Here is a 20704-nt window from a genome sequence, read left to right as displayed (position 1 = left end):
GAAATTCTCTCTAAGGCAAAGGAGTTCCACATACTTAGAGAGTGTGAGAAAGAGGTGTTGGGTGTGTATACAAGTGTATTAAGAGGAATGGAGGTAGAGGTAGTGATATGGAGAATGAAGAATGAATTGTGAATTTATAGGAAGTTGTGAGAGATGGGGGAGATAGTGACAAGAGCATGGGAGTGTTATCTGGGACACTATACAAGGAGCAAACAACATTGGTGAACTTGGGCGTAGAGTGTACGATATTGAAAAGTCTCCAATACTTCTATCAATATTCATCAGACAAGTTCTGGTGGACCCTTTGACTGTCAAAGTGGAACTTTTAATGTTTAATTATTGATTTGGTTATTAATTTTGTTTAGGGAAATTGCCTGAGAATAACTACTTTAATTGTGGAGGAAAATTGTAAGAGTGGAACCTATAGTTGCATGCCTTTAGTGCCTAACCTGACGTAGGAGAGTTAGACAAAGACTGATATTCAACTTTTGAACAAGTCAGTGCTCTTTTCTGTATGAGGTTTCTATTGGTCTTTTGTCATTGAGAGTAGGCAACCTTATATAGGCCAACAGAGAGGGAGCAACACTATTATCTACACACCCATTTTTACACTAAATTTACAATTTGTTAGCTGGTATGATTTGAAGTGATGGACAAAAAATTATGAGTCCATATAAATCCATAATGGGTAGAAAGACACTAAATTTATAATTTACTAACTTTTGTAATTGTGAGTGATTGACAAAAAGTTATGAGTCCATATTATCCATAATGGGTAAAAAGTCTTCACCATTCAAAGTCTCATAAATTAACAAATTGTATAATTTGAGTGTATCTCTAAAAGGGAGCGGTGTATGAGTTAGAATATTAGAGCCAAAGACATAGAGGCCCCCTAGTGGTATACAAATGATGATCATCATCATAGCAGAGGCTACATATGTAAATTGCTCATTTTCTTTATGTTGGGGGCTTGAGGTATGCCAGTACTATGTAAGATGATGATCATCATAGCTAATGCTGTATTGTAGACCTTTTAAAACAGAATTCAACTCAATAGTTTAGTGCTTTACCACTGCTAATTCATGAAGGTTGTTATATAAACAACCATCTTCCCTCCTATAAGTTTGGTACATAATAGTAATATCTCAAATTATTATTATTATTATTATTACTACAAATATAATGTCCACCTCATAATATTTGTTCTTTACTATTAAGCCAAAATATAAATAAATATATTTTTGGTAGAATTCAATATTAGATATCTTTTTTGATGACAATAGATTTTACTAATTAAATTAACTGGAATTTACTTCTGTAAATAAAAAGATAAAAATAAAAAAAGCAAAACTTACCTAACTCTAGAACCTACAAAATAATTACATAACGTTCAGTCTTATTATATAAGCAGAATTTTATTAGCAAATGACATAATCGACTATAGTTATTAAAGAAACAAGCAATTCTCGACTAAAGTTTGGTACATAAACAGTGGATCATTTCTGTGATTTCGACATCATGATGAATCATTTTCTTCCATAGTATAGTTTGCCACCCAAAAAAGTGAAGGCTTGTAATTAGTAAATATCAAAAAAATAAATCAACTTAGTTACGACCAGGTCTTTTTGAAGTTGATGCTCTGACCTGGTCTTAGACAATGATATGATTGAATTAAGTGGTTAATCAACCATTCAACCTAGCTAGTTACGCGCTTTTAAGCTTGAATTGGTGCCTAATCCCTCGACTAGGTCAATTTTGTAGAGTTTCTATACCAACAGACTAACAGTAACAATCATCTTATTGGATGTTTATTGCTCATGGATCACCATCATCTCAGCCTGGTTGATCAAATCGATGCACCCTCTTAATAGCCTTTAAATTCTTTGCTTAAATGATCAAAATACTCTTCCATGTCATCATCATAAAAACTTTATATTGCAATTTGCAAAGCCTTATGTCAAATTTTTACATGTTTTTTGAACTGACTATCTTTGTAATTTGCTAAAGATTCGGCAATTTGATATTATACAATTACAAAAGTTACAAATTTAGTGATTGACAGACAGGAAAAAAAATTACTTCAAAAATAAAAATGGTACAGATAAATTAGGGATTAGGCCATGGGCTGTTTAGTAGGGATGACTCCCAAACTGTGACAACTTTTATGTTGGAGCTCCCTGGGCAATATTTTCTATATTATAAAGACTTTTACCAATTTTACTTCCGAATTAAAATGCAAGGCAGTTGACTCATTAAACTCTAATACATACAGATTTCATTTCATCATTCACGTGCGCTCTACTTTTGTATTATACAGAATTTCGTAGGCATCCAATTATACGACTTGCTCACAGTGTTTACAGCTCTAATTTGGTTGCTTTCTACATTTTGGAGGGATTGAGGAATACCATTACTCGGTAAGACCTTGACCACTGAACAACTATGGCAGTGTATATATATATATATATTTTGTTGAGAAAAAATAATGTTGAGTATATACAGATGAGTAGAGTCTCAATGAGTGGTTAATATAATATAATTGAGCACATACTCATTGGACTTATGCTTTTTGGGTTAAATTGTATTTTTATATGTTATATTAATTATTCAAATTGTCTCCTCAAAGTATTTATTTCCCTAACAAGTGGTATTAGTGCCCATGGTAGTCTGTGGGCAAAGCCGGCTGAATGCTAGAGCAAAAAATGCGGTCGCCTAAGGCCCCAAGCAAAAAAAGAAAGGCCCCCAAATTTTAACCAATAAGGTTATTTATAATAAATAAATAAAATAATATTTTTTTACTAGATGAAAAACAAATAAAAAAGAGAGAAAAATGCAACGTCCACAATATTTTTCATAACACTTTTACAACTAATGTTAAGTAGTAGGTTGTTATTGATAGCAAAAAAAATAATTATATTGATATTTTCAAATAGAAAACAAAAGACAACTTAAAACCTAGAATTTGTTATAAAAAATATTGTGAATATTGCACTTCTAAAAAAATAATAATAATAAGAGTTAAGTTAGCAAACTTTTACTAGTTCTCATTTAAGTCTACCACTTACACGGCTTTTTTACTTACTACTATCAATTTGCTACGTCAACAAGTATGAAAAATTTTGTCAAACTTTTTCTATTCATAAAATTTCTGAAAAAAAAGAAAAAATTCTACGTAGTTCATATTAATTAGTAGTAATTTTGCATCTAATACAATATAATTAATTTTTTCCTTAGGCCCCCAAATGCATCAAGCCGTCCCTGTCTGTGGGGCAAAAGTAACAGTATATTACACCAAATAAGTCCATAAAACTCACACAAACAATCTTAGAAAAAAACCCAACAAAGGAGGAGTATTATTATCATGGTGCTAGACAACTGTGAAGTGTGAGGTTCCATGGAGGATAGAAGACGTGTGGGGTTAACAAGTGGCGTGGAGGCCCATGGATGATGTATTATACCCATTTCATCACGCACGTGCGCTCTAGTTTTGTATTATACAGAATTTCATAGGCATCCAAATTATAGAACTTGCTCACAGAGTTTACAGTTCTAATTTGGTTGTTTTCTACATTTTGGAGGGATTGAGGAATACCATTACTTGGTAAGACCTTGACTACGGTACAACTATGACAGTAAACGAAAAATTCAATACTCTAATGCTTCAAATTTTCCAAGTAATACTTAATCAAACACTTAACATTTCGCTGATTCGTGAAAAGGTCTACTCCTATGTAAAATGTTCCATTATTTTTTTGAGTTCCTGACTTTTCAATCAAACTTTTAGAAAATTATATGATCCAACGGCAAATCATATCGTTTTCTACCTCAACTTAAGCAAATAAGCTTCCAAAATATAAACCATACGTTACTCCTACTCAGAAAATGAAATGACTGAATGAAGAGTTTCAAATATAACCGCGCGTTTGGACTTGAATTCGTGAATGAGACCCTTTAGTCAATGTATTTGAGTTCCAATAATGTCAGTTATCATTTTTGAAAATTTTCCCTAATTTTCCATCCAGAAATTCATACCGTTTGAACTACTTCAACCCATCTTGTCATTGAGCTGAGAATCACCCAAAATTTGCTTTTATCAATTATCACTCGAGAATATTCCAATTAGGGGTGGCAAAGTAAGCTCAAACCCATTTGCCCACCCAAACTCACCCGCTCTAATCAAACCCAAACTCACCCAATTATTAGTTGGGTTAAATGGGCATCAACCCAATTAGACCCAGTAATTACTGGGTTTTAACTAGAAACCCATTGAACCCCATTTAACCCAAAAACAATATACCCAAATTCAACCCAGCCCTTTTAAAAAAAAAAAAAAACTCAGCCCTCAGACGTTTAAGGGGGTGTTTGGTTTTAGTTTTCAAACAACCATTTTTACTTTTTAAACAACATTTCACGTATTTTTATGCACTTTTTCACTCACACGTATTTTCATAAATATTTGCAAACAACAACTTTCAGTTTTTAAACACATATACCAAACGAGCCCTTAAGACTTTCACGAGGGATTTCATTTTTTGTCATTTTCTCAGAACTCGATTATGTCGATGTCGACGACGGCGACGACGACGAAGAACATATCGGTGACGTTGAGTCACGAAGGGAGGTTTATTCAGTACAATATCTTTAGTAACATCTTCGAAGTCACCTTTAAGTATAAGATCGATGTAAAACACTCCGAAAGAGTACTTACTCCAAGAAAGTGTCGTGGAAAATATCCTCTCCGTCTTCCTCTTCCGACTCGTCTCGGATGATTTCAGGATCCACGGCGGCCTCGTTGTTGATGTCGATGTCGTCATCGTCTGTGAAGTTCTCAGAAGTGTGAGGGATCTGATCGGTGTTGAATCCGGCGGAGGTCAGTGATTCCTACGTTGAAACAGGCGTCGGATTCTCTTCGGAGTTCCCTCCGTGTTCTCCTCCGGTCATTAACTCTTTCTCTCTCTTTTAATTTTTCTTTGATTTAATGCTTAATTTGGTTTAGTGATTATTGATTACTTAGCTAAAACTAGGAAAAAAAAAAACAGCTAATTAGGTATTATAGGGTGTTATGAAGTGTATTTAATTAATGGTAATGGTGAATGAGAATTGACAAATTGTTTCGATTTATTGCTTAATTGGTTTAGCAATTAGTAATTATTTCGTTTTTAATAGAAATTTGATTGCTTTATGTCACTTAGCAAAAACTGGAAAAAAAGAAAAAAAGTGAATTGGGAATAATAGAGGACTTTGGTCATTTTTACTTTAGTGGTATTTTGGTAATTTTGATAATTGGGTAATTGGGTGGGTTGGGGTTTACCCATAATAATTGGGTTGGGTTGGGTTGGATTTGGGTTAAAAGCAATTAGTTGAATGAATTTTAATGGGTAAATGAGTTTCATAAACCCAATCCAATTATGTCCACCCCAAACCCACCCATTTGCCACCCCTAATTCCAATTAATGCATATGGCAAGTACTCTCTGAGTTGGTTTCTTTTGTATATTTGATCATACAAGGAAAAACACATTGCACAATAAAAAAACAAAAGGCAAAACCAAATTGCTGGCCTATGAGGGAACAAACTAGACAAGAATGCACGGCAAGACTTTACTTAATGCCTGAGAAACTTACCCAAAAATCATGATGCTAAGACTTGAATTAACATCATTTGGAACTGATTGAGGAAGATCTTGTTAAGTCTTACATTTAATCTAATTAATTCTCACTTGCATAGAATCCAAAAGCCTTTTTGTGGGCTTGGAATTCAACTAATATTTTACATTCAGATCCTGATCCTCAGCTACCACGAATACGTAGAAGGGTTTTTGATTTATTGGTATGAAATCGGGTAGAATCATTATTTTAAGTCGTATGGTCAAGTCTTTAAAGGATCATATCTCACTTCTTTAAAATTCAAATTGAAACAAATTTTTTATTCATTTTGAACCCCTAAATGTCAAATTTCTAATGAAACAAGTCTTGGTCAAAAATTATTTATGATATATAAGATATGAGTAGAAGATCATCAAATTATGATCTTGGAGTAGATCAAAACCTCATTGTGTGCTAGCAACTTTTGAACCAAATTCAACTCAAACACAATTTTATTAATACAACGTAAATTTGATATGTTATGGCACTGGAATATTCTAACACATCTATGAACCCTAATAACCTCCTTTAGCAATCCCATAATGAAACATCACATTACAAATGACTCGATGTAATACAAAGCAAATCTCATAAACCAAATAATAACTAGATCTACTTTCTATTACATGAGACTTGAAAAAAGGCATAGAGCATAAGTATAGTTTAAAAAAAAAAAAATCAGTTTACATTATATTTTATTTACATAAGACTGTATTCAAAATACATCAAACATCAATGTGGACTCAGACCATACTGTCATGTTCAATGTTATTCAATTTTTCTAAGAATTTCATGAAAAATCAGAAGAACTTCCCCTCGATATGGACCCTGACTATACTGTCATGTTCAATGTCATTTAATTTTTAAAGAATTCTTAAAAACTTTCTTCAATTTAATACGTAACTTAAAAAGCTTATTTTATGCTTGTTGAAGTCCACTTTCCTTATCATCAGAATATTCTTATGATGAGTTGGGTTAACTATCACATTTAGGAATATAATTCCTTACAAAATGTACCGGCTAAATAAAACTCGAAAACTTTAAAAAAAAATTATAAAAAAAAAATCAAATTACTGTATAAAATAGAAATCTTCTGTCTCTTAAAAAAGCTACTATAACCCCTATAAGCTCTAAAGACTGATACAACTTAATAAATCTAGTTTAGACCCCCTAAACAACTTATGTAATGGAATTAATGGATTTATTGAACAAGTTTATTATCAATTCCACACAAATATTACAAGAAATTTACTTCAACCATAATTATAATACCAAATAGGGGCATAGCCAGGATTTTCCACAGGGCCGAATTATATATTTATATGCTAGTCATAATTCATAATTATTATATTTTATATATAATAGTCAAATTTAACATTTTATAATATTTTAAAACTCAAATAAGATTAAAAAATTGTTCAATTTGCTATAAACATATAAAAGATTTTTTTTTTTTTTTTTAAAGCCTTAGCATTAGAGGTGTGCATGGGGCGGGTTGAAGGGATTTTTTGACCCAATCCACCATGGTGGGTAAAAAAAAATTCAACACAATCCACATGGGTCAGGTTGGGTCGGGTTGAATTCATGAGTTGGACAAATTTTTTTGTTTTATTATTATTTTTATTTTTATTTTTATTTTTATTTTTATTAAATTGAGTAGAAAAAAATATAAATATAAATATATTTAAAAAGCCCAAAGATTAGTATCAATGTAACTCCTTAAATGCCAACAACACTAATAACTAAACAACAATAGTAATTTACTAAGGTTTGTGTGAACTAATTAGTTTTTATATAAGATAGGAAGAGCTGGTTATTTTAAAAAATTTATTAATTATATAATATATTTTACATATATATATATATTAAATATATGGATGGGTCGGGTTGAGTTTGGCGGGTTTGAAATTTTATGACCTAAACCAACCTAACCTGCTATCAAAAAAAAATTTGTAATCCAACCCAACCCACCAATGCCTAAAAACCGACCCAACCCGGCGAGTTGGGTTGGGTTGGGTCGGTTTGGGCGGGTTGGTGGGTTAATTGCACACCCCTACTTAGCATCTCTTATTAGAATTGTGCTAGATGATGACCATTCATAAAATAAATTTCATTCATTACCATTTTTCATAGTGAAATTCTGAACAATTTTTCCCCTTTCCAAATTAGGAGGGGGTTAAGACTTAAGAATATTTCTTATCTCTAGCACAACCTAAATTATGTTGTAGAAACATATCAATGTTGGTACAACTTATAAGGCACCTGGATTCAAAAGGAAAACAAAAAATCAACTAAAAATATATAAAAATGAGATGATGATAATGAGAGAAAAACATATGAGGAAAAAAATTGGAAATATGAGAAAATGATCAAATTTTGTGAAAAAAATGATGATGATGGGACTAGAATAAATGAATTTGAAGACTAAGAATGAAAAGAAAACACACCAATTCGAGCAATGCGCATTGCATTTAAAAATATGAAAACATTAGGAACAACGCCCTTTTTCTATTCTTAGAAAAAATAAAAAGAAAGACCACTAGAGATTAGGGATTTATAAGATTTTGATAAAAGTGTATCTATTGTTTGGGTGGAGTCCACTTAAGAAACTAACTAAATATTGGAATTGTAAATGGCTAAATGCAGTCATTGTTATATTTTAAAGGGAAATAACATAAAAACTAACAATGAATAGATCTCTATGAGATTTGTTTTAAAGGAAAGTCATTATCCAAAATCAGAGTAAAGAGAAAACTATACAAAACAACAGTAAAAAAAAAAAAAAAAAAAAGCATGAACTGTGAAGATAATGAATATTCATAGCTAATTGGAATTCTAAAACCAGAGACTATCTTCTATTCAATAGTTTGGAAACTCCAAGTTCTTGGCATGTTTTGCAAGTAGGTGGGCCACTTGTTTACTTTCTCCTTTATTATAATTTAAATTGAATTAAAAGTAGTCTAGACTAGTGTATTAGATGGCCTATCCAACTATGCTAGACCAATTTTCTTCCAGTGACAGCAAGAAGGTTTTGTAAAATTTTATGGAGGGGCCAATCATTATAATTTGTAGGAGCCCAATTTATTTTTATACAGCACTATAAGAGGATTTCAAAAGTTTTGTGGGGGTCATGGCCACCCCAAGATTATATGTACCTCTGCCCTGAACAAGTGGTTTATATAGGTTCACAAAGTACAGTTAAAATCTGGCAAAAACCTTTCTTATAGTAGAATTTGGATTGTAAATCTCGGTGATTTCACTTGAGCCGTTGAGCGAAGCTCTCAAAGTTCACACAATTATGACAACTTTAAATGACTATATCACACTCATTTTAAATACCAATTGGTCAAATTTGTGTACGTTTTGAAATCTCAAAAGCCTACTTTCCAATTAAATAAGTTTCACTCAAAATTGGCAAAAGATACGTGCAACATGTCATCAACTCATCATTTTTGAGGAGATTGAAACCTTGTCTTCTTTGAACAGTTTTTGACCCAGATTTAAGTATTTAACCCTAACACAAATTTATTGATACAACTCAATCTTGACATATTTTGGCACTAGGATTTACCAACACATTTATGAACCCTCCCACTAAGCACAAGTGGTATTTGAAACCAATTTATCCTCGTTTGGAGAGTCAAGTAATGTCACTGAATTAAAAATTCTTAGCATCAACCCCTAGTTAAGCAAATATATATGCTCTCCTAAGAGCCTTTAAATTCTATGCTAAAATGGTAAAAAATATCTTCCATGTTAATATGTTATCACTTATCATCCTAAATTTTTTACCCCCTCACCATAATGGAGGAAACCAAAAGAGTGAAACTTCACTCAATGATAATAAAATTTCAAAATATTCAACACCAAACCACACAAATAAACTGGTTTATTTGGTTAAAACCACTTTCAAGCTCACTTTTAAGTAAATAAACTACCAAACATTGGCCTTACAAAAAACACACGTACGCAGATAATGAAACGACTGAAATAAGACGCTAAACAAATCTAATTACGCGTTTTGACTTGAATTCGATCGTGAGTGAGACCCTACTGTCAATTTTATCATTTTGAACATTGCCACCATTTGAACAGGAAATTTTTACCGTTTGAAGCACTTCAACCCATATTGCCAAAGACATGAAAATGATCAAAAGATGTTTTTCGAGAATCTTTCTGTGGGGTTCTTTTGTTTGGACTTTGAACATACAAGAAGAAACACGTTGCACAATAAAAAATAAAAAGCAACAACTAATTTCTGGCCTATGAAGGAACAAACTAGCCTAGAATGCACGGCAAGACTTTCCTCTCAAGGCCTGAGAAATTACCCAAAACTTCATGCTATGACTTGAAGTCTTGAACTGATATAATTTCAAAGAGAAGCTTCTTAATTTGGAACTGTGAAAGGACCAATTGTTAAGTTATGAACTTTAACTTTAATCTAATCAACTTTCACCTGGGTAGACTCCAAAAGCCTTTTCAAGGTTTGCGGAACTTAATTTAATACTAATTTACGTTCAGATCCTAACTACCATGTCCATGGTTCCTCAAAAAAAAAAAAAAATCCTAACTACCATGACCCTGTTGAAGGGTTTTATTTATAGGAAAAAGTTAATGAAAGCGGGAAAAAGGAAAAAAAAAAGTAATTAATATTTTTTACAACTCTTTATATTTTTAATATAAATGATATTAAAATTTTCTTAAAATTAATCAGTAGCAAATGTCCTAAAATCATTCGTTAATTAGACCGTTGATTTATTGGTTTCACATAAGCTTACATATGGTTGTTAAGGGTGTTTCATGTTGCTGTAGCATTTAGAGAGTGAGCTACGGGAGGATAATTATAGTCAATCAATACGATATCTGGATCTAGCTTTTAGAAAGTGAGCTATGATGCTATCAATGAGAACTTATTTACTTCTATATGAGGAATTCTATTTTATCTCACAAGTGCGAGTCTTTGTAGGGAAATTATTATGTACTCTCAGAATACAATAAATGTATATTCTCTCCTCTCATATAAATGGTATCTACCAATTAAATTCATGATGGGACCTATTATTAATGTGAGAATAAGGAGTACGCATTTATAATACTCTCGTAGTACTTAATAATTTTCCGTCTTTGTAAGGGGTCTATGGTGGGCTCACACGTCTTATGAAAGGAAGGACAACTTTTCCGGCAGGAGTAAATAATTCACGCTAAGAAGAGTGTAAACTCTGTCCCTAAACACACTAAAAAAACAATCACATTTTGGATCAAAAACAGATTCGAGCATCCACTTTATTTATTTAAATATTGCTAGCAAATTTTTACTTGCCAACTTCCAAAGCAGTCCTCAGTGTCTTGCTGCCTCCCAAACCACTCTACTGTGTTCCTTACTTCCTCCCCCTGTAAATAAAATAAGGGGGGAAAAAAAAAGCAAAGAAAAATAATGGTTGAGAGATGTATTTACTATATTTACTATTTAGTCAAACGAATTTGTAGTAATTAGCAACAAAAAAAAATGTAGTAAGAAGCAATGTTAAAGGGACGCAAAATATTTTGTAATTTTTTATAACTTTTTAAGATGTCTTATTGAAAAAAATCTTTACTTCTATTTTTATGAGTAGTGAGGTTTGGGTCCAATGTAATTGGCACTAGACTCAAGACACTAGATCCATTAAGATAATGATATATATCCACTATCATAACAAATTCAGTATACTAGATACACTGAACCTAAATCTCGCCTTTTATAAGTAATATGCTACCGGTGAAAAAGAACAAAACAAAATTCTCACTCCACACCCCGACGCCAACATAACAAAAAAAATAAAATAAAATAAAAACCTTCTTCACGTATCAAAGCTTATTACTTTTCACCCACTTTACAATTCTTTTAATGTGGTCTTTATGCCTTGTCTCGCACTTTCACCTATTTCAGTGTTTTGTTTTACTTCCTTTTTTCACTGTTCATATAATTTTTTCTTGTTGAGTGATGGCACCAAATGTTACAAATTTTACTACACTGGTCTAATGTATCACCCGCCTTCTCAAAAAATTAATTTATATAATTATTTATTATTTTGACTAATGGCACTTCTAATTACGTTCTCACTGCATCAATTTATTAGCTTTTGTAGTAAAATTTATTGTAACTTTTAAAAAAATTTCTAATTTTTTTCTCATGAAAATTCAGTATTGGGTCCCATAATTAACATAAAATAATAAATTTTTTTTATTTAAAAAAATTAATGTTCTTGTACGTACGGTGCTAAAAACCTAAAGCATCCACTAGTTTTTTTTTTTTAATTTCTATTCTACATTTTGACTTCTTCAATGTTTTAAACACTGTGTTTTTATTATAAACCCAAATTTTAAATACTTTGAAGAATATATATATATAAACTTTGCAGGTATCCCCTTAACATTTTTAGATTAATTTGATTTCTCAATTTAGTTTAACAAATCAAATTAGATTTTTAAATTTTGTATATTTAAATAATCTCTTACTTTGATTGTTAGTAACTTTGAATTAGTTGTTTTTGTTTCTTTATTTTAATGATATGAAACATAAACACATTTGTTTTATTACTTTTTTTATTATCAATTAATATTTTTTAGATTTCTTTTGTTTTTAATATTGACTTTTAATCTTGTCCTTCCTAGACTGAAATCCTGGCTCTACCATTGGTGTCATGGATCATTGATTTTTTAAATAAAAAGAACAACCTTCATTTAGATAGTTGTATGGTATAAAATTATTTTATGCTTAAAAAAAATTTGTTATGAACTAAATAGAAATATGGGGTGGGGAGAAGAAGAAGAAGAAGAAAAAGGAGGAGGGATCAAATTGTTTGGAAAATGCCACTTCAATGACATCTGATACAATTGTAATGATATACATTATTTGGCGAACAATTAAAAACTTATAAGCTTATAAACAGATTGGAAAATCATTCTTAGTAAGATTGCACTACAATAACTTTGAATCTTAGGGAACGAGTCGAGTCAATGAGGTTCAGGGTTCCACTTTGGCTGGGTTTAAGTCATAAATTTATTGAAATAAGATGGATTGCATTCCTATGACTAAAGAATTCAATACCATACCAGAACTGGTCGTACTAAGGAAATATACCATATCAGCCATTAAACCAGTACCGGTACTCCTCCAAAGCATACCAGAAAAAATATCGGGTTGTGCTGGCCTATTTCGGCTGTACCTACCTATTTCAGCCTGTATCAGCTGCTATTAATGTTTAAGCATATACAATTAAAAAAAAAAAAATTTGAAAAAAAATTATTAAAAAATATTTTATTTTTGACTAATGTACTTAAGCCAATATGTAGGCTTATAAAATATATGGATTTTATATTTTATATTTTATATTGATAAATATAAAAATTAATAAATTCATACTTACATAAATATTAGAAATATATATATATATATATATATTTATGTATAGAAATATATAAATAGCGATAAACCCAAAATGGTACACCGGTATCAACCGATACCGAAATATTTCATCTTAATCAAACCGAAACAGCTTTCGATACGAAATTAACTCCCTTGCCTATGACCCTTTTTATTTATCTTTGATGGGTTAGGTCAATTTAGAGTAACCAATATTTTTTCCACATACCAAAAAAAAAACCTTTGACATAATTTCTAACTGCTTTCTTTTTCTTAATTCTTTTGATACAAATAAAAAGGCAAAAAAATAAATAAATGTCGAATAGTCCGATGGTTCAATTTTATTAGTCTACCAATCTAATAATGGCACAAAATAATAAAATAAAACACGTATACATATTATACATGAAATATGAAATAAAGTTTAATCACCTATAAACTAAAGTGCGCTTTTGGATTAAATTTTTGCTGAATTGCTAAAATTTGGTTAAATTATAGTTGCACTAAAAACAATTGAGGCTTTTAGAAAGCTATACATATGATGAAAAGTTAAAAGGAAATAATAATAATAATAATAATCCAATGCCAAAATCTTTTTTTTTTTTTGAGAAAACTTCCAAAATCATACAATATATAATTATCTACATCTTTAAGAATAAAATATAACATATTAATTAAATATAAAAAAAGGTGCATGATTAGGAAGAAAAACTATAATGAAATTACGGAATCATTAGTCAAGTTAACAAGTAATGTTGTTAGAATTTTTATCTACAATATAAAAAAAAATTAATATAACTTTAGTATACAAAATTACAAACATACATTGAAAATTAAAATTAATTTTAAAATTTTATAGTAAAGGCTTGATGAATAGGTTGGGTCAATTATGGGTTTAACCTGGTTGGGTTGGGCCAAAATTAGGAGTGGGTTATAAACAAATCGGACTAAAATGGGTGTGATTTCTATTACGCTTATCCTATTTTTCATTTGTGTTTGAGCGGGTTAACGGATCCACATCAATTTTTTAGGCCTAATTGACTTGCCTTGTGATAAGATTATAGGAAAAATGAAATTCCCATCCAAAAAAAAAAAAAAGAACAATGAAATTAGTAGTTGCATAATTGAGTCAGCAACTTACTATAAGGTTTAGTTAAACAATTGCCAACTTTTTTAGCATCTTGCAACTTGTTTTGATTATAAACTAGAGACTCGTGACTTCCTATCCGGTTTTGGTCATAAAATTGATATGGGCTGGGATGGTTATGTATACTATTGGTTTAAAGCCCATATATATATATATAAGGAATGCGAATTTGAGGGGATTTATGTAATTTGCTTTTAAAACAAATATTCCTAGAAAGAATTTATGAAATCCTGAAAGCTGTAATGGATTAATTTGAGAAGATATAAGATAGTTTACAAAACTTTCACAAGTGGCATGTTGGTTATTTTTGGTGGTTTAGTGAGGGATGTGCAGCTAACCCGTCAACTTGCCAAAATGGACCTGATCTAACCCAACACGTCAGGTTTGGTCGGTTTTTAGGAATTGGTGGGTTAGGTTGTGAAATTTTTTTTTTTACAGTGAATTGGGTTGGGTTCAAATGATAAGATTCACAAATTCACCTAACCCGACTTGATTCACCTATATTAATATATATTTATATTTTAAAAAATATATATAATATATATTATACAACTTTTTTATTTGCTTTTTCACCCCTCTTCCGAAATAAAACACAAACTCTAAGTTTTCATCATTTCAATCTCCTTCTTATCTCACGTGTTAGCTTGAACTTTGAAGCACTATTAAAATTTAAAATAGTTTGCATTGGTGTTCTATCAATGTTCAATTTAATAATAATAATAATAATAATAATAATAATAATAATAATAGTAATTAAAAAAAATTATCCAACCTGATCCATGTGGGTTGAGTTGAATATTTTTTAATCCATCATGGTAGGTTTGGTCGAAAAAACCCGTCAACTTGACCCAACCCAACCCATGCATACTCTTATTTTTAGTAATGTGTTCAAATTAGAACTAGTAGCAACTTACCGCTTAGTAATGATGAATTCCATTTCTTATGTATCTTACTCTGTTCTAATCAATGGAGTGATCCATGGCTGTATAATCCCAACCCTCTATTCCCATATCTCTTCCTTCTGTGTGCAAAAGGTCTTACAGGCTTGATTGCGGAGGCAGCAAGAAATAAGAGGCTCTCGAGGATATCCATATGTAGAGGAAGCCCATCCATAACCCATCTACTCTTCGCGGATGATAGCATGATATATTGTAAAGCATCTAGGCAAGAAAGCAAAGAACTCCAGACCATCCTCCAAAAGTATGAAGATGCAGGGAGCAAGAGAATAAATACAGAGAAGTCCTCAATTTTCTTTAGCCAAAACACTGATGAAGACACCAAGAAATAAGTCAAGGAGATTCTGGGGGCAATGCAAGAGACCCAACCAAAGAAATATTTAGGCCTCCCATCTCTAATTGGAAGATCAAAGAAACAAGTATTCACCGAGACAAAGGAGAGAGTGGGGAAGAAAATGTCAGGCTGGAAAGAAAAGCTACTCTCTATTGGAGGAAGGGAAATTTTGATCAAGGCTGTAGTTCAAGCGGTGCCGACCTACTTAATGGAGTGTTTTTTCTTCCAAAGGGCCTCTGTGAAGAAATTGAAGGGATGATGAGGAATTTCTAGTGGGGGTAGCGAAATAATGAGTCAAAAATGGCATGGGTAGGATGGTCTAAAATGTGTAAATCTAAGCTTGAAGGAGGTATGGGCTTCCAAGATCTTCAAGCGTTTAACCTTGCCATGCTAGCAAAGCAAGGATGGTGAATGTTATTCAACCCCTCATCACTAATGACTCACATGTACAAAGCGAAATACTTTTCAAATGGGGATATTCTAAATGCCAGCCTAGGCAATCGGCCATCTTATGCATGGAAAAGCATCCACAAGAGCTTGAAAGTTTTAAAGCAAGGCACCGGGTGGAGAGTGAGAAGCGGGAAAACAATTCATATATGGGATGATGAATGGTTACCAACCCCAACCACTTACAAGCTTATTTCCCCACAAAAAGATTTTGGTGACTTCCCAATGGTCTCGACTTTGATTGACCAAGATACGAAGAGATGGAGAAGAGATAGATTAGAAAGAATCTTCCTACCTTTTGAAGTAGAGACAATCTTAAACATCCCTATCAGCTACCATGTACAAGAGGACCAATTAATTTGGATGGGTAATAAAAGTGGAGTCTTTACAGTGAAAAGTGCATACTACATTGCTAGGAAAATTTTGGAAGGATGTGATAGAGGAGAATCATCTACCGATGATGCTCAAGCTCCATTGTGGAAGAAGATGTGGCACATAAATTTTCCAACAAAGGTAAGGATTTTTGCGTGGAGGTTATGTATGGATGCAATCCCCACTATGCTAAATATAAATAAAAGAAGAATCCATGTAAATCCTATATGCCCGCTGTGTAATGATGGAGTAGAATCTGTTGATCATGTTATCTTAAGATGCAACATAGCTAGTAATGTTTAGAGGATGTGGGATGATTGTCCTATTATTCTATTGGGAAACAACATGGATATTCCAGATTTGGCTATTGAGATCTTGCACCAAGGAGCCCAAAGGGACCTAGAGAGATTTTTTAGGGTGGCTTGGAGGATTTGGTACAATAGAAACCAGGTGCTTTATGAGGCAAATGGAACCTCGAAAGCTCACATCTAAGGGGCTGCTATCCATATGATTGAAGACTTCAAAGAAGCAAATGGTTTGAAATTTAATCATATGATGGATAAGAAGGATCATTGGGAACCTCCTCCTGTAGGCTTCTACACCATTAATGTGGATGGTGCTATCCCTTTGGCCAATGGACATTCAGGGATTGAAGTTATAGTTCGAGATAGTGACAACAGATTTGTAGCAGCCATGTCTTTGCCCTTCCAAGGAAGATATTCTATCGAAGAAACTGAGGCAATTGTAGTGGAGCAGGGATGTGTGCTAGCAAAAAAGCTTGGCTTAGAGAGAGTTATCATAGAGAGCGACTCTCTCCTAACTGTCCAAGCTGTTGAAGCTAATGATGTTAGAGGAGCTGTTGGCCACATTGTGAAGGGCATTGTGCAAAGTTTATACAGTTTTCAGGAGTCAAAAATCGGACACATTAATAGGACTAGCAACAAAATAGCCTATGAACTAGCTCGGCATGCTAGAAGAATCAGAGAAACTGTCATGTGGAGAATGGAGATCCCAGATTTTTTGTCTGAGATAGCTAGATTTGAGGGAGCTAATTAGGCGGAGTAGTTTTTTTGGTCTAAGTTGTTGCTGGTTCCTTGTTCTTGTGTTTGTTGTTTTTGTCGTTTTCCTAATGGCCTTTGTATCTATTTTCTTGCAGTTGAATGACATTTCAGTTTCTTCTAAAAAAAAATATTTATTATGAAAATATTTTGAACATAGCACTTTCCTAAAATTTATCATTCATAGTCACTCCAAAAAGCTTCTAAGAAACCCCTTTATTTTGTCAAAAAGATAGTTTTTTTTTTATTGGAACAATTTACATTCATTCAATTGAAAAAGGAAGACTAAAAAAGTCCAAATACAGAGCTATAACAGAGCAAAAACACATAAATCAGCTACAACTGATACAATAAAACATTAAGTCTTATCCAATTGAATAAGGTGCTGCACCATAGGGGGTGAAACTCTTTTCCAGACCTGGTTAGTGCCGCTGCATTTTGCAAACTATGCTAGCTTATGAGCAACCTTGTTGTAGTCCATTTTTAGGTGGTTAATCTACCAAACAATAAAAGACCTCAAGTTTTCACTAATCTCTTGTATAAGATGGCCAAGGCATCCATCCTTGTCACTTGTTGCCAAGCTTTGAGCCACTGTGAGTGTGTCGGTCTCTAGCATGATCTGTTGCAGCCCCATCTCTTTGGCTAATAATACTCCTTTCTCAATGGCAATAGTTTTAGTCTCTAAACTCGTGTATTGACCAGGAAGGGGCATACACATAGTTGCAATGGTCTCACTTCTGCTGTCCCTAATGATCACGCCTATATTTAAGGGACTGCCATCCTCTGATGTAGCACCATCTACATTAACTTTATACATCCCCACGAGTGGAGCTTTCCATTTTGATTATGCACTAGTTATGCCACAATTGCATAAATTGGATGCCTCCGTATAGTCCTAAATAAGTCTTCTAGCAAAACTCCAAACTTGGTCAAGGGTTTGAAAATTTGCTTCAAACACTTTTTGGTTCCTGCTATACCAAAGGGACCTAGCAGTCAGAAAGAAAATCTTAAGATCCTGAGAGGTGCCATCTGCCATAATTCTCAATGCTATATCTATAATATCCAAATAATTGGATTTTAGGTTCACTGGACACTCTTTTCGCTTGTCCCAGACCTATCTAGTCGGATCACAGAAGACTAGAGAGTGTATTATGGTTTCAACCCCCGATCACAGAGAGGACAAAAAACACTTGTATTAATACCTCTCTTGTACAGATTCAGCTTTCTTGGGAGAGCATTCATACAAGCTTTTCACAAATATTCGAATCTTTGCTGGTACTTTTAAGTGCCACAATTTTCTCCACAATGGGGTTCTGGGGTCCCCATTAGAGCTTTCAGCAACCTCATCTCTGATTCAACTGTTAAGATTTGTGCCCTAAATCCAATTTATTGGCATGTCATAATTAATTAAATTGTTTAATTATATGAGATTATTTATAAATGAACTAATGGGACATTATCACAGTCCATGAGATGCATTGTATGTGATTTAGTCACAGAAGATGTAAATCACAAGTTCCTTGTAAACTCAAAATGTAGTTCGTAGTCGGTGATGAAATTGGGCGTTTCATCTACGAAGACTATAACGCATCAACTAAGATAATTTATCTTGATCATGGAAGTAAAGACTTTTATTTGATGTGTTGATGTGTCTTAAGAGTTAAGACATATTGAACTGGACCGCTGTGAAATTAATTATTCAATCAACAACTATCACCTGAATAATCAATCTTACGATTTCTAATTTCATAGACTCTTAATCTTGAGAGGGTAGTGAACCTGATCATGAAATGTAGGTTACTTTGATATATCAGGAGTAAGATCTAATATTCAAGGTCAAAACTTCAATATGTTGGGTAACCACACGTAGTGTTGAGGGAACACATATTCTCAAGATGGAATCCATAATCTCTTTTAGTAGAGACAAAAAATATCCCCTTGAAATAAGTTTAATGGAAATTGGTTATTCAGGGCGCCCACTTTAGTAAGGAGTTACTAAAACTTATATTTATTGAAATTGGATTTCAATAAATGTGAATAATTAAAAGATTAAACTGGGTACTCAAGGATAAAATAGTTATTTACAAAGTGACAGTTTATTATGACTTTGTTCACTATAGATATTTCATGGAGGGGTCAAATGATATCATTAGAGTCTCGAGATATAATTTATTAATAAGGCCTAAAGTGCAATTATATTTATATAGTGGTATTAAATATAATTAATGGTAACTTTAGACTTGTCAAGAGTTGACAGAAAAGCCCAAGGCCCATTGGAGTTAGAGTCTTATTTGTTCCTTTTGGTCTCATCTCAAGCCACAAACTAAAACCCAATTGGGTAGGCCCAAAAGGCTAACCTGATTAGATAATCAGATTTTATTTAATAAGAGTTATTAAATAAAGTAACTACCAAGGTAGTTAGAATGTACATATGATGAAAAGAAAGAAAACAGTTTTTTCTCTACAAGGAGGAGAAGAAGGATTTTTCTTTGAGAATCAACGTACATAAAGACTGATTGAGAGACCATACTTCTTGGGCACCATGTGGAATTGAGATGAAGATTAAAGGTATTCTCAAGTCTTGGTTTTGAATTTCACTGCATCAAGGTACGCTTTTTATTATGTGTTCTATAATTCAAGGTTACATGTTATCTCTCATGAATGAAGTAGATCCATGATTATTGCTTCTGCTGTGTGTTTTGTATGAGATGCAAAACCAGATTTTCCAACATCAAACCACCTTGATAGCAATGTAATACGCACTCTTCACAATAAATTCACCCCTTTTATTGCCTATCCAAATAATTTTGTCTTCAAATAGGTTGTAACTCAAAGGAATATTCAGAATTGTATTAAGTTCAAATGGGAGAAAAAGAGACTTGACTAAATCAACTTTCCGCCTTTTGCTCTCAGTGTTTATAAAAGTTGAGACCATTGGGAAATCATCAAAGATGCGTGGTGGGGAGATTACCTTGTAGGTTGAGGGAGTAGGCAGCCACTTGTCTTCGTATATGTGGATTATTTTTCCATTACCTACCCTCCACCTGGTCCCTCTTCTAATAACCTCCAAACTGTTGAAGATACTTCTCCAAACATACGAAGGGTTACTTCCTAGCTATGAATTGAGAACATCGCCGTGGGGGTAGTATTTTGCCTTGTATATGTGTACCACCAGAGAATGAGGATTGGACAACAACCTCCATCCTTGTTTAGCTAGCATAGCTAAGTTAAAGGCTTGCAAGTTTCTAAACCCCATTCCTCCTCTTAGCTTGGATTTGCACAGTCTTCCAATTAACCCAAGCTATTTTTGACTCCTTTTGCCTATGCCCCCACCAAAATCTTC

The 20704-nt window shown here is 32.7% G+C and overlaps 1 protein-coding gene across 1 annotated transcript; it reads left to right on the top strand.

Annotated features, from left to right (window-relative positions):
• Positions 1-16810: 16810 nt before the first annotated feature.
• Positions 16811-17359, top strand: LOC142624474 (uncharacterized). The gene has a single exon (XM_075798049.1). The coding sequence runs from the start codon at positions 16811-16813 to the stop codon at positions 17357-17359; it is 549 nt and encodes a 182-aa protein (XP_075654164.1).
• The last annotated feature ends 3345 nt before the right edge of the window (positions 17360-20704 follow it).

Source organism: Castanea sativa, chromosome 1 (assembly GCF_040712315.1).
Source record: "Castanea sativa cultivar Marrone di Chiusa Pesio chromosome 1, ASM4071231v1".
Taxonomy (NCBI): Eukaryota; Viridiplantae; Streptophyta; class Magnoliopsida; order Fagales; family Fagaceae; genus Castanea; species Castanea sativa.
This window is presented reverse-complemented; position numbering and strand designations above follow the sequence as displayed.